The sequence below is a fragment of the Hipposideros armiger genome, unplaced genomic scaffold (genome assembly GCF_001890085.2).
Source record: "Hipposideros armiger isolate ML-2016 unplaced genomic scaffold, ASM189008v1 scaffold_927, whole genome shotgun sequence".
Taxonomy (NCBI): domain Eukaryota; kingdom Metazoa; phylum Chordata; class Mammalia; order Chiroptera; family Hipposideridae; genus Hipposideros; species Hipposideros armiger.
Window position 1 is genome coordinate 361,315 of NW_017732277.1, and position 14,758 is coordinate 376,072.

General features: G+C 44.2%; 1 protein-coding gene across 1 annotated transcript in view; it reads right to left on the reverse strand.

The window, feature by feature from the left end:
- EGFL6 (EGF like domain multiple 6) overlaps positions 1-12,364 on the reverse strand; it is a 57,300-nt gene extending 44,936 nt beyond the window's left edge. The window contains exons 1-2 of the mRNA XM_019630665.1: positions 12,311-12,364; positions 11,656-12,154 (exon numbers count right to left, since the gene is read on the reverse strand). Coding sequence (XP_019486210.1) covers positions 11,656-12,044 — 389 coding nt within the window. The 5' untranslated portion in view covers positions 12,045-12,154; positions 12,311-12,364. The remainder of the gene's footprint in view (positions 1-11,655; positions 12,155-12,310) is intronic.
- Positions 12,365-14,758: the final 2,394 nt, after the last annotated feature.

Here is a 14,758-nt window from a genome sequence, read left to right on the forward strand (position 1 = left end):
AGATAAGCAGGGGCCCGAAAGAAAAAGCCTGTGTCCATGTGAAACATTTTGTCCATCCTGAAAGCTCCAGAGAGTTATGGAAGGGTTTCAAGCAATTGGAAATATCAAGGACTCTAAAAAACACAAAACAGCCTCCATGGAACTACAGTGAACTTAATAAGCACCAACAAGATTACTAAAACTATTAGATGTGAAATCACACAAAACAAATTGAAGTTTGTTGAAATATGATATTTTTCCAAAAGTCTAATTAGAAACTTTGGTGAAAGAGCCCAGCGTCCCCTGCACAGGTGGCCAAACCCATTTCATCAGTATTGGTCAAAGTCAATTACTTTTGATTACGCAGAATGCTGCCTGGGGTTAACTAACAGGAGAAAGTTACCAGAAGATGAAATTCATATACTGTTTGCACATTACCACAATGCTCCAGAGACATCCTCTTTCTTGAGTTTTATTGCTTTCACATGCTTGCCTGTAGGTGAAAAGGTGAAATTGAGAAACCTGAGGTGTATTCATTTCTCCCAAGTCATCGTTTTTTTGACATGCTACAAAGTATCACTTGTAAAACTCCCCAAAATGTTAATGACTAACACTTGAGCCATCAAAAGCTTGTTAATAAAGTAAGGTTTCTTATTCACTGTAAGGAATTCCTTCCCCAGTCACAAATGCATCTTCGAATTATAGCTCTGTTAGAAGACACCAGAGATTTGTCATTCAATCTAGCCTTGCTCTCATTTGTTGAAAAAATGAAAACAACAGTTAGGAATCAAGCCATGATTAGGAACTATAAAATGGATTCTGATATTTGGGCAACTACACAACCAGAAAACCCCATTTCCACCTCCAGCTGCTCTGTGGATGCAGCAACATGTTCTGTGCATACCTTCCAAAGAGGACCAAGCAGCTTGAAACGACCCTGAAGGAGAAACCGTCAGAGAACCATGCGAGTCCATAAATGAGCAACATGCCTTTTAATTAATGGGCGTGTCATCATGTGTTCACCCAGTTTTGAGAGACAGCTTCAAAGGGACAGCCACAAATGGGATCTTACTGGTTTGATCATCAAATTCTACATCTGGTCATGGAAATGGAAAATTAGTTTAAAGGGGGGAAGTTACCAGTGGATAGAATTGCTAATAATTACTTGCTGATTTATAGATGCCAGAGGAAATTGATTTATTACACCAAAAACCCAGCTCTGCATTCTATGCTTGCCAGTTGTTTTAACTCACATGTGCAGCTATTTAAAATTATGAAAAGAAAATTAATTATTAAATGTTTCTGTTTAAGTTGAAACAATATTATTGATGGGAAGAAAGGAATCCAGCCCTGGCAAGCACGATATTGACAATAATAGCAGGGCCCACTATCTTATAATGGCTTTAAAAAACTGCTAAAAACGCTTTAACTTTTAGTTTCTGAATAGTTCTTGCATGACATTCCATGCTAATGTTAGCAAATGATTTGGATTACTTTCCCAGCAACCTCTTCTACCTTTGCTCTAATTCCATGCCCACTCAGAAACTTTCCATCACTAATTCAATTATGGTTTTACTTTAATATCTGGTTGTGAGTATTCTGGATAAGGAACATAAGCTATTAGGTTAAACTATATGAAACTGTCTTTTTTTTTTAAAGTTCAAAATGGCCAAACACCTGTAATTTCATATGTTGCAATTTAATGATCGTGGAAGAGAAGGTTAAGCACTCATCAAATCCATTTCTTTGTCTCCTGGGCACAAAACTACACTATACTTCCCAGCCAGCCTGCCAGTTAGGTGGGGCCACAGGGCTGGTTGTGGCCAATGGGACGTAGGTGACCACTTCCAAGTCCGTTCACAAAGCCTCCCGTGGGATCCTTGACGTACTCCTTTTCCATAAACCCACTGAATAAAGATGACCCTGCGGACCTGGAGGAAGACTGCACCTCTCAAGAGGGATGGAGCCTGGTCCCATGTGAAGGCATGCAGCAGTCTCTCAAACATGCCTCAGTCTTCATGGCAGGTGAAGAAATAAACTTTTACTGTGTTCAGCCACTGAGATTTTAAGATGCTTTGATGCAGAAGTTAGCCTACTCTCATCAACACAGTATTTCAAGAACCATTTCTTTTCCTAAAGTCTAATACACATGCTTTTTTTCCTTCTATGTGAATCCATTCATACCAAAAAAAAAATCTTACAAAGCTATCTATAAGAATTGCATTCAGTTCCATACTTAGTGAAGCATGTATTTTAAATGTATAAACTAGGACCACTGCATTCTGGCATATATCAAGGATGCATGCTTAAGGCATAGTCTCAATCATCAGAATTGAATAGATGTCTGAGTAGAATGAGATTTTACACATTTGGCTGGGTTGACCCAACCCCATAGAACTTGATAAACCTGGGGTCACCAATAAAAAGGAGTTCATGAACCTAGAAAGAGAATTCCTGATCTTGGACTGAACCGATCTGCCACCTTGGGAGGTCTGGTGGGGCTGGCCAGCTGCTGGCTCTCGCTCTCACATCTCTCTTCCTAAACAATGTTTGGCATATCGAAGGCCCAGGGAGCCTGGTCCTGATGAGGGAAGAAGTAGGACCAAAGAGCGAGTCTCTGTGGCAAGGAGGCCCTGAGCTCTAGGAGTCTGAGCTAAATGCTGAATTTCCCAGGGTTCCTTTAATGCATCATACACTTTGCTGTCTACATTGATCAAATTAATCAGAAAATCGCCGTCTCCACAGCTGAAGTTAATTTAAAAACATTCCAGTGATGGTGGAAGTAGTATAGTATTTCTTCATGGGATTCCTTATTTTCTGCAAAAATATACTGTGCCAGAATTCTTAGTACGCATGTTTATGGTCAGGTTCCAGGAAACTTCATGATATTCTCCAAGACAAATTGAGAAGTTCAAACTTCTTTAACTGATGTTTAAATCCGTTTAAATATTGCCAAACAAATGAAATAATTTTTTTCTAAATAGGGATAACCAGTTCCAACCATGAGGGTTTTTTTGTTTTTGATTTTTGTTTTGTTTCCATCATAGCTCCCCCAGTATGGCAGGTCCACTGTACCTAACCAGTTAAGATTAATTCGGGGTTCCCATCTATCTTCAAAATACAGAGTCTAACAGGCCCAGGGATACCCCAAAGCATCTCACCTTTCTGGATGTTTAGGCTATCAAGCTCTTTGGTCCCAGTGTGTATTGATGCATCTTCAATTTTCCCACACCATGAGTGGTAGGACAAAACTTAGCAGAACTGGGAACTTTTCATTGCTTCCTCTTTTTCTCTCACTTATCTTACAAGCTCAGGAGTTAGGTGGAGATTGGGGGTGGAGGAGTATGTTAGTTTGGGCTCCCCCCGAAGCAGACCATGAGACAAGGATTTGAGGGCAAGTGGTTTGTTTATGAGGCGAAGGGAACATCAATAGGGGAGTGGGGAAGTGAGGCAAGGAAGGGAAGGTAGCTGAAAAAGTCAGTGTTATCAAGACAGCTACATTTATTTTCTATCACATTCATTCATTCATAGTGAACATCGTGGAGAATGACATAAAACGGAGTTAGAGGAATGGGCCAGGCTAGATCAAACAGGCCCTTTCACACCATTCTAAATAGAATGGATTTTATTCTTAATCCAATGGAAAGTCACTGAAAGGTTTTAAGGAGAGGGCTGACATGATCTGATTTAAATTTTAAGTGGAACACTAGGATGTGAACTGGAGGGGGCAAAATTAGCTATTGTGAGACACGGTGGTGATGTTGATCAAAAATTCAGTTTTAGATGTCCTAAACTCAGTGAGACATCCCAATGGAAAGGTCAAGAATGCAGCAGAGAGAGCCTGGGGCTTGAGATTCATATTTTGAATTCATCTACATATAGATGCATTGAAAGCACTCGGACTGCAAAGATCTCCTGGAGAGGGTATAGATAAGGAAGAAAATAGAGCCCGAAACTGATGTCTGTGGAAATGGGGGCTGGTAAAAGGGGTTGAGAAGGAAGGAGGTAACCAGTGTGGGAGAAGGAAAACCAGCATGTGTGCGGTGTTGCTTTTAAAATATGTCCAAAATTTCTTTGATTTTCTGCCTTTCAAAAAATTAAAAATAGAACTATTTTATGACCCAGCAATTCCACTTCTGGGTCTTTATCTGGAGAATCAAAAACACTAATTTGAAAAACTATATATGCATCCCTATGTTCACTGCAGTAGTATTTACAATAGCCAAGATATGGAAGCAACCTAAGTGTCCATCAATAGACAATTGGATAAAGAAGATGTAATACATATATACAATGGAATATCACTCAGCTATAAAAATGAATGAAACCTTACCATTTGCAACAACAGGGATGGACCTAGAGGGTATTATGCTAAGTGAAATAAGTCAGACAGAGAAAGACAAATACCATATGATTTCACTTATACGTGGAATCCAAAAAACAAACTAAACAAACGAAACAGAAACAGACTCATAGATACAGAGAACCAACTGATGGTTGCCAGATGGGAGGGTGGTTAGGGGTGGCAGGGTGAAAAAGGTGAAGGGATTAAGAAGTACAATTTGGTAGCAACAAAACGGTCACAGGGATGTAAACTACAGCACAGGGGATACAATCAATAGTACTGTAATAACTATGTATGGTGCCAGGTGGGAACTAGACTTATGAAGGGATCATTTGGCAACTTATACTCGTATAAATGTCTAACTACTATGCTATACACCTGAAACGAATATAATATTGAATGTCAACTGTCATTGAAAAATAAAATTAGAAAAAAATAAAGTTTAACTCCCCTCCCCTTACGTGGGGTTGTATTTAGTGACTAGTTTCTGACAAAGCAAATAGGGTGGGAATGAGGGAGGACAACCTGTGAAATTAGGACATATGGAGAGGGCCACAAGGCAAGGAGCTGAGGCCTCCTGCCCACAGCCATGTGAGTGCGCCATCTTGGGGGCAGATTCTCCAGCCCCAGTCAAGCCTTCAGATGAATGCAGCCCAGGCCAACAATTGGCTGCAACCTTGTGAAAAACCCCAAGCCGCATCCAGTTAAAGCTGCTCCTGAATTCCTGGCTCACAGAAACTGTGTAAGATAATAAACATTTTTTTAAGCCACTAAGTTCTGCGGTATTTTGTTGAATAGCAATAGATGACTAATACATGCAGTATCTGAAAAGAAGCAAAGAGAATACTTGAAGAACAAGGTGACACTGTTTCTAAAGATATTTGCTGCTTTGGTATTTTAATTTTTAATTTTGCATTTATTTTCATCAAATCTGAGATGCCATGGATTATAAGCACACTACTATTAGGTATATTAAGAAAGAAAAAACGTGGGCCGGCCGAGTGGCGCGTTGGTTAAGAGCTGGCTTGGGACGCCAGAGGGCCCCGGTTCGGATCCCACATATGAGGGCCAGTGACACTGCCCTCTACAGCTAAGATACTGAACAACAGCTCAACCTGGAGCTGGGCTGCCGTGAGTCGCCGGCGACGGCATAGGCTGCAGCCCCTGCTGCAGTGGGTTGCCATGGGTTACCGTGTGTAGTCAGCAGCCAGCGTGAGCGGCCAGCAGCCGCTGTGAGTGGCCGTCCAGAAGCCGGCGACTGATCTGCCTCTCCCGGGAAGAGCGCAATGATGGTGCCAACTTGGGCCAGTGAAGCAACGTCCTCCACAACTAGACTGAAGAACAAAAGGATAGCAACTTGTCTGTTCCCCTTCCCCCAATTCCCCAGCGATGTTCCCATCCCCCAATTCCCCAATAAAAATCTTTTAAAAAAGAAAGAAAAAATGCTGCCAATTAAACTAAACTGTGGCTCATTACCTTAATGACAATCCTGTGCAATTGTGTGATAATTTTGAGCATGAATTAGTCATGACCAGGTTATCTTTAAAGAACACAGAACCTGCAATACCCTGCTTTGTTCTCTATTGCTCTCAGAACAAAGTCCAAACTCTTTGGCTTGGCATATTGGGCTCTTTGCAGCCTGGTTTCAGCCTGCCTTCTTTGCCTCTTGGCAGCCACTGGGCTCATGACCACAGATGCTGGCCAGTCCACTCTGTGTCTTGGGACAAAGCCTTTCTTTTGCATTCCTTTTGCAGGTATGTATCAAGCCAGCCATTCATTTATTCCTATGCAATACCTACTACAAATTAAGCATTGGAATATGCCTTCTTCTCTGGTTCATATTAGGTGGACTCACTCACATTCTGAGGCTCATGTCCTACTGTCTACTAGAATTCTCCAGCAGGATTAAATCACAGTGGGAACTTATTTTGATAAAACTTCTTTCCCTTCTCTGCCCCACTTCTCAGCTTCACTACTAGGACTCCCTGGGGTCACTCCCAAATAAACCACACACCCTCGAATCCTGGTCTCAGATTCTGCTTCTGAGAGAATGCAAACTTAGAGAGGAAGGCGGTGGTGTTAGGAGGGTAGAGACTCAGTAACTCCCCACTTATTCTACACATGTCCCTTGATTGTGCTAGGCAAGAGTCAAGCTAAACAGGGCCACTGGTGATAATGTGTGAGAAAGCACTTTGTAACAATGTAAGCTTTTATATATTCAGTTTTTGGGGGAAATGTATTTGGAATACAGGCATACCTCAGAGATACTGTGGGTTCAGTTCCAGACCCATGCAATAAAGCAAGTCACACGAAATTTTTTGGTTTCCTAGTGCATATAAAAGTTATGTTTACACTGTGCTGTAGTCTATTAAGTGTGCAAAAGCATTATGTCTAAAAAAAACAATGTACATACCTCAATTAAAAATACCTTATTGCTGGCAGCCAGTTAGCTCAGTTGGTTAGAGCACAGTGTTCACAACACCAAGGTTGCCGGTTCGATACCCTTGCCATCCACAACTAGATTGAAACAACTACTTGAGTTGGAGCTGATGGGTCCTGGAAAAAACACTGTTCCCCAATAAAATTTTTAAAAAGTACTTTATTGCTAAAAAATGCTAACCATTACCTGAGCCTTCAGCGAGTCCTAATCTTTTTGCTGGTAGAGGGTCTTGTCTCAATGTCAATGAAAACGCAATATCTGCCAAGTGCAATAAAGTGAAGTGCAATAAAATGAGGTATGCCTGTAGTGGAATGTCACTGCTCTTAGAGCAGAAGACCAAATCAAATGCAGTTTTTGGGAAATCATCTAATTTCTTCAAGTTTCTCCATCCCATTGTCTGTCAAATAGACCCAATCCCCATTTCTTAGTGGTGATGAGAGAATTGATTGAAATCACACTGGAAAATGTGGACACATAGTAGTGGCTCAACAATATTTGTTGAATGCCAATCTGGTTTATGAAGGCTAGATAATATACTTATTCTCATTGTAATGTTTACATAACCTTGGTTTATGCACATAAATTACATATAAATAGGACTTGAATACGTTCTAAGCCAATGAAACTATTGAAATAAGGTCGCTCAGAAATGATTTCTATGTTATAAGTGGACATTTCCTGGTCACTATTTCCCAGAAACTCTCAGCTCTTTAGTTTTGGGTATATTCGCACAAATTCTGGTTTTAAGAATAAAGAAATGAATGACACGCCAACCATTCACAAATCACTAAAATTATGTTTAAAAATAGGGTCTAGTCAGGGCCGGCCAAGTGGCTCAGTTGGTTAAGAGCTCGCTCAAGAGTGTGAGCTCTGAACAACAGCAGTTCGATGCCCGGCCTGAGCTGAGTTGCCGCTGAGCTGCCAACAGGTGGCAGGATGGTTCAGCTGAAAAAAAAAAGGGTCTAGTCCATAAATCTAAAAACAACAGACTCACAGCTCAGGTTTCCTGTGGAAGGCTGAATAATGCCTCCCCTCCTCCACCTGTCCCCAAAGATGTCCACATCCTAATCCCTGGAACCTGTGACTGTTACCTTATATGGTAAAATGGACTTGGCAGATGTGATCAAATTAAGGATTTTGAGATGGGGAGATTATCCTGGATTATCTGGGTGAGCCTGGTATAATTTGAGGGGTTCTTCTTAGAGGGAGGAAGATGATTAAGAGTCAGAGAAAAGGCCAGGTGACAAAGGAAGAAGAGATTGGAGTGATGTGGTCACAAGCCAAGGAGTGTTGGCAAACTCTAAAAGCTGTATGAGGGCCGGCCATGTGGCCCGTTGGTTAAGAGTTGGCTTGGAACATCAGCTCTGAGCAGCAGGGCCCCTGTTCGGATCCTACATGGGCCAGTGACTCTGCGCCCTCTACAGCTAAGATGATGAACAACAGCTCGACCTGGAGCTGGGCTGCCGTGAGTCGCCGACAATGGCGTAGGCTGCAGCGGGCTGCTATGAGCTACTGTGAGTGGCTGGCAGCCAGCGTTACCGGCTGGCAGCAGGCGTGAGTGGCCGTCCAGAGGCTGGCGAGCGATCTGCCTCACCTGGGAAGAGCGCAATGATCACAATACCAACATGGGCCAGTGAAGTGATGTCCTCCACAAGTAGACTAAAGAACAAAAGGACAGCAATTTGTCTGTTCCCCTTCCCCCGATTCCCCAATAAAATCTTTTTTAAAAAAAGACTCAGATTTGGGGAAAAAAAAAGCTGTATGAGAAAAGGAAGCCATTTTCCCCTGGAGCCTTGAGGGGAAGCCAGCCTTGCCAACACCTTAATGTTAGTCCTATAAGACTCACTTTGGACTTCTGATCTCCAGAACTGTAAGGGAATAAATTTGTGTTATTTTAAGCCACTCAGTTTGTTGTAAATTGTTACAATGGCATTTCCTTAACAGGACTGTGAGAAGATTCAATTCTCTATGTAGGGTGTGGTTTGCAGAAAGCAGGCCTCTCCCCATGCATGCAGACCCTCTGCATAAACCCGATCATTCCTTCATGTCTCACATTATTTGTACTTGAATTCAATAGAGAAAAAAATGTATAGCAGAAATATAAGTAGGGAGTTGCTCCAAACTTGAATCTCCAGCAAAGTTAATATATTTATCTTATGTGCCCAAGGCAAAAAGATGCCAGGTTTAGGGCCTGGAACACTGGAGGTGGACTTCAGATCAATAAATGTTTTAGGCCGACACTGCTCAATAGAAAAATAACAGCCGCATATGGCATTTCAAATTGCCTAGTAGCCACATTTTTAAAAATATGAAATGGATGAAATCCATTTTAGTAACATATTTTATCTAATATCTACAACATGATCATTTCAACATGTACTTACATAAAATGATTAGTGAGATCTTTTATGTTCTTTTTTTCATACAAAGTCTTCAAAATCCAATGTGTATTTTACACTTATAGCACATCTCCACTTGGATTGGCCATATTTCAGGTACTAATGGCGACAAGGGGCTAGTGACTACTGTATTTACTGTATTAGACGAAGTAGGTCTAGAGTACCTAAATCGTCCCAATGCCCAAAGGCATAAAAAAGTCTAAGGTTCAAGCCAAATTCTGATGCTTAAGATCATAGAAATGCATGCTGTTAATGGTTTATTCATTTGATGAGTATTCATTGTCTACTATGTGCTCAGCACCATTTAAGAGGCATATAATTTTCTACGTCACTAAAATTATGGTGCATTGTTTCAATGAAAAAAACAACTGGTGCTTATATTAAAAATCTCTCTCTATAGCAGTGACGATTTTTGCTGTAAGTTGTGAAACCTCAGGAAGTAACCAGTAGACAGACTTTTCTGCAGTGAATGCCGTGACTTTTCTGTTACTGTGTCGCCTGTAACTCAGAGTCTGGAGCTGATTAAACATGGTTCTGGGCAGTTCCTGAAGAGCTGACCACTTGACATTTCCAAGCATGTTGCAGATAATAAACACACCACTCATGAACCTGATACAGTGTAAAGAAACCAAGTTTCACATCTTGAAAACTGCATAATCCTGATGCGAGTTCTGCATTTTAATATTCTTTGGTTTATTGGGGGGCTTTTTGGCTTTTCATTTAATTTGGTGGCACTTTGAAAGCGATGCTCCTGGAGCTAGCAATCTCATTTCCAAAGAGCACTTGGTCTTCCTTAAGGGGGCTTTCTAGCAATACAAGAAGCTCCAATGTTCCAGGACAATATGATTATGAGCAAATGACATCTGCTCACATTTTTGATCACGAAAAGGAAATTGAAACTTGTGACCATACATTCTAAGAACCTGGTATGAGGTTTTCTCTCTTTGAACTTCAAAATCCCTTAATACTGTGGTAGACTCTGATGAAAGGACTTTTTTCTGTAAGTCACAGAAAGAAGAAGCCTGTACCACACCAAGGCTCTCAGCCTGCTCTCCCCAGGAATTGTCCACTAAAAAGTCTCAATAGCACAGTGATTCTCACTCAGTGGCAGGTGACTCTGCGCCCACCCCAGGGGACCTTGAGCAATGTCTGGAGACATTTTTTGGTTGTCACAACTTGGGGAGGTTGCTAGTGGCATCTAGTGGGTAGAAGCCACAGTTGCTGCTGCTAAAAATCCTACAATGAACAGAGCAGTTCCCACCCCCCAAATAATTGTCCAGCACAGCCCCAAAGGTCAATAGTGCCACAGTGGAGAAGCCTGCTACCTCAGAAAGCAAGATATCACAGGCAGGGAAGCAGGAAACCTTTCCCAATGAGTGATTCCCCAAAGGCTGCCCTAATGAGTGACAAAGAGCAGGGACTCTGGGCCAGACCGCTTGGGTTTCAGTGCTGGGGCCATGGCCTACTGGCTGTGCCTCCTTGGGCAAGTTATGCCACCTCTCTGTGCCTCATTTTTCTCCTCTACAACAGGGAGGTGATAATAATAGCACCTTCCACACAGAGCAGTTATGGGTGTGAAATGGGTCAGTAGTCCTAAAGTGTTTAGAACAGTGCCAGACCTACCTACAGCAAGCACTATAGGAGCGTGAATTTACTAAGTGGCTTTGCAGATCTCTGCAAAATCGAAGTTTCAGGGGGCGGCCGGTTAGCTCAGGTGGTTAGAGCACAGGCTCATAACACCAAGGTTGCCGGTTGGATTTCCACATGGGCCACTGAGTTGCGCCCTCCACAACTAGATTGAAACAACTACTTGACTTGGAGCTGATGGGTCCTGGAAAAACACACTGTTCCCCAATAAAATTTCTTTTAAAAAATCCACGAAGTTTCAGGGCTTAGAAAAGTTTATGGGCCGTAAAGAAATGGCTTTACATTCTGAATTGCCATAGCAAGAAGCATGAGTCGACTTCATTTGACAACCATGCCCTTTCTTTCCAGTTCATCAACCCTAATCAGAAAGCCAGTGAGGAGAGGGACCACCTTCACGGCAGGCCAGCCCACTGACAGTAAACACTTAGTTCCAGTTGTGTCACCCCAGTTTCTTTCCCTCCTTCCCCAGCAAAGCTAATGACTGACAATCAGCTGGCACACTTCGGACAGGGCGGAAAACGCAGAACGGCACAGGCACGGAAGCCACCCATCTCCCCAAAGACAGACCCTCACACACCTGGCCCCACAGTAGATGTTTGCAGACTGCCAAGCCAGAACGCAGCCACGGGGCTGCGCGCAGAGCCTCCCTTCTCCAGGAACCCACGGGTCACGGCCAGGTGGGGTGCCGTGGAAGCAAAGCCCGTGGGTGCCGCGGATCTGGCGTCCCTGTTAAATTCCGTCTCAGTGCGCGCACACCCACAGAGGTGTCGGGAAGGGCGGGGGACCAAGAGAAGGGGCCCAATGGGGGAGCTCAGGCGCGGGGCGATCGCCAGCCACACACTCACCTGGACGCGTTACCTAATCCACCTGCCACCCAGGGGAGCAGCAGCGGGAGCGCGAGGGCCCAGGCTGGCGGCATCTTGGAGCGGGGCTTTGCCTTGGCCTTCTGCTCCTCCTCCTGCCCCCCGGGAGGGCGCGGGACCTGGACACGGCGGGGCCGCTGCCTCCGCTCTCCTCGGCTGCTCGGGGCCTCTGCTCCTCCAGGTGCGGTCCCCGCGGGTGGGAAGGGGAGGCCGGCCCCACAGCTGGAGTGCTTGCGGCCTTGGGAGAGGAGGGGGCGCCCTGGCAAGGCGCTCCACGGTTCCTCTGCCGGTGAAGCGGGCCGGGTGCGCGAGGGAGGGCGGGCCAGCCGTGCACATCTGGCTGGGACCCGCCTCCAGCACCACCCGCGCATCCTCCGCGCTCCGTTCACTGAGAACCTTCCCCCAGACTCAGTTCACTTGACTCTCGTCAGTCACCGCGTATCGCCTTCTTTTTCAGGCATGGGACAGGTTTCGGTCATACCTGCACTCGAGGATTTAAGAATTTCGTTGAGAAATCAAAGCAGGAACCAAGGATGCTGGTTCAGAATGACACTTCCATGCTACTTCTGTTTAGGTTTTGTCCTAAACACTTTACTGGCATCATCTTCCTGACCCCACACCCCTTTTCTCATCTTACTCCTTTGTGGCTTCGGATGTCAAATGAGTCTCATGAATAAGGTAATAAGATGATTTCGTCAACGCCATTACCAAAACCTTTTGAACTCTTCATACCATAACTGGGTTTAGTTCCTGAAAATATTAAAATCGAAAGGAAAGAATATAAGGTATGAACTGTATACCTGCAAATACCTTAAAGCAAATGGTATATAAAATCTGTCTTGGTGAGGGTGTCCCTACAAGCAGACCCTGAGGCAAGGACTGGAGTGGCGGGAGTTTGTTCTGGAAGAGCAGAGAACACTGCTAGGGGACTGGAGGAGTAAACCTGGGAAGGGAAAGAAAATAACAGCAGGTGTGTAGCAAGTAATCATTGGGGGCAGGCACTTCGTGCTGGTGGGCAGCCCTCAGAGCCAGCCTGGAACACGCATCTCCACAGGCTCTCATTCCGAACCCCGGGGGGCTTTGGTATTTAGACACCATCTCCATTTGGTCATCGCCTGAAGGCTTCTACCACGGGGCTGACCCCAGGACTTCTGACTGCTGAGCTGAGGGCAGAGAAAATCCCACGGATGCCGACTGTTGAGGTGCCACTGGCATGATCCGGCCTGGGAGAAGTTGGGCAGGGCACCCCACGGGCTCCCACCTAATGCCTAGCAATTGAATTGAATGGAAAATTATGGTTTGGCCCATGCCACTTCTTCCTAAACATTCAGATCCAAATCACTCCTTCCTCCAAATACACCATCATTCAAAAATGTCATAATAAAACATGATTAGCCTAAAACACGGGGGCCACCCTGCTTTCTTAGCCCTGAGTTATAAAGGGCCAGAATAGCATCTTACAGAACGTTTATCTGTCACATTCTAGCTTTGGTTTCAGCATTTGGATGCTGTTTCTCCTTTTTGGTTTTTTCAGAGCCGACTTCCCTTCTGTAGGCTTAAAAGAGGTGATGAACATTGCAACAGGAAACTTCCAGAGGAAGTCAAGCTCTCCTTGGCCAGACCACCTCTTACTTCCAAAGATGCCAACAGATAGTATGAGGAACAGAGAAGTAACCTGGAAATGATGTGTGGCCAGGGTGGATGCAAATTGCCATGTAGATGCAGGTGTTTTTAATAACCACTCTGGCGTTGCTGACTCTGAAGAGAACTGCTCTTCAGGGGGCCCTACTCCGTTCTACAAAGCAAAAACTATCTTTGATCAGAACCTCAGAAAATCATCCACACCTTTTACATGGCTACATTCCTCCCCCCCGCCCCCCCATCTATTTCCACTTAGCCCCCTGCGTAGAACAGGTGTGATGGGATATTTTTGCGCTTTCTGAATATATACACAGAATACACATGTACAACTTTTAACAGGTGCCTGGCACTGAGATCCAAAAGTTATATTGAAATATCAGCACCAGAATCAAAGCACTGCCAGACGAAAGAGCTGGGTGGAAGAGTAGCTGGTTCAGAGTTTTCAAATTCAATACAAATTACTGGGGCGGGGGGAGTGAGGGGTTAAAGTATAGATTCTGATTGTGTAGCCCTGGAGTGAGGCCTGAGTTTTGACTACTAAAAAGACCCCAAGTGATACCCATGCTGTTTGTTTAAGAACCCCTTAGGGTGACAAGGGTCTAGAGATCACCTAGACCAGTAGTTCTCAAGTTCAGCTGGGAAGCTGTGAAACTACTGATGCCTGGGCCCCACCTCAAAAGATCCTCACGTCTGGACAATGGCTTGGGCGTGGGGACATGTTGAAACTCCTCAAAAGGTTCTATTGGAGAACCAAGATTGAGAACCACTGATCTGGACCAACTCCAACATTTGACAGATGGAAAAACTCAGCTCCAACGTGCGAAGCACCTTGCCCGAGGTCACACATAGGATGAGCTCATGTCTCTACGTTTCCATCACATAGTCCTCTCCCTCAGACTTCATGATGTTTTCTAGATCACCATTCCTACTGGACAAGAACGGCACCTCTTCTTAATCTTCTACATTTATCGTAGCCCAGTGGTGTTCTAGAAATTGATATGTTTTTCTAGTCTGTTTTTTTTCCATTCCTTCTTGTTTTATGAAAGGAGTCCATGAAGTGTAAGGTTCTCAATGCATACACTGCTACATTCTGTATGGGAAACTGTATCCTGAGATAGAAGCTGTTTTTTGTCATTCTGTGTCTGTCAAGGACACAGTTCTTAGAGCTCTGTGGTAGAAACAAAATCCCAACCACATTCAGTCTTCCTTCCCTTCCTTGCCCGCCTCCCTCCTTCCCTCTCTGTCCTCTCCCTCCAGTCTTGCTCACACATTTATCTGGAACCTACAGAATGCCAGGCCTTGTGCTAGGCAGTGGGGACTGCTTGGTGGAAATGTATCCACCAGATAGTTCCTGCTTCTTTTTTTCCTCCCTGGTGACCTGGGCTGGACAACTAACAAGGTTCTTAGAATGTCTGATCTTTAACTTAGTGAGTCCCACCTGTTG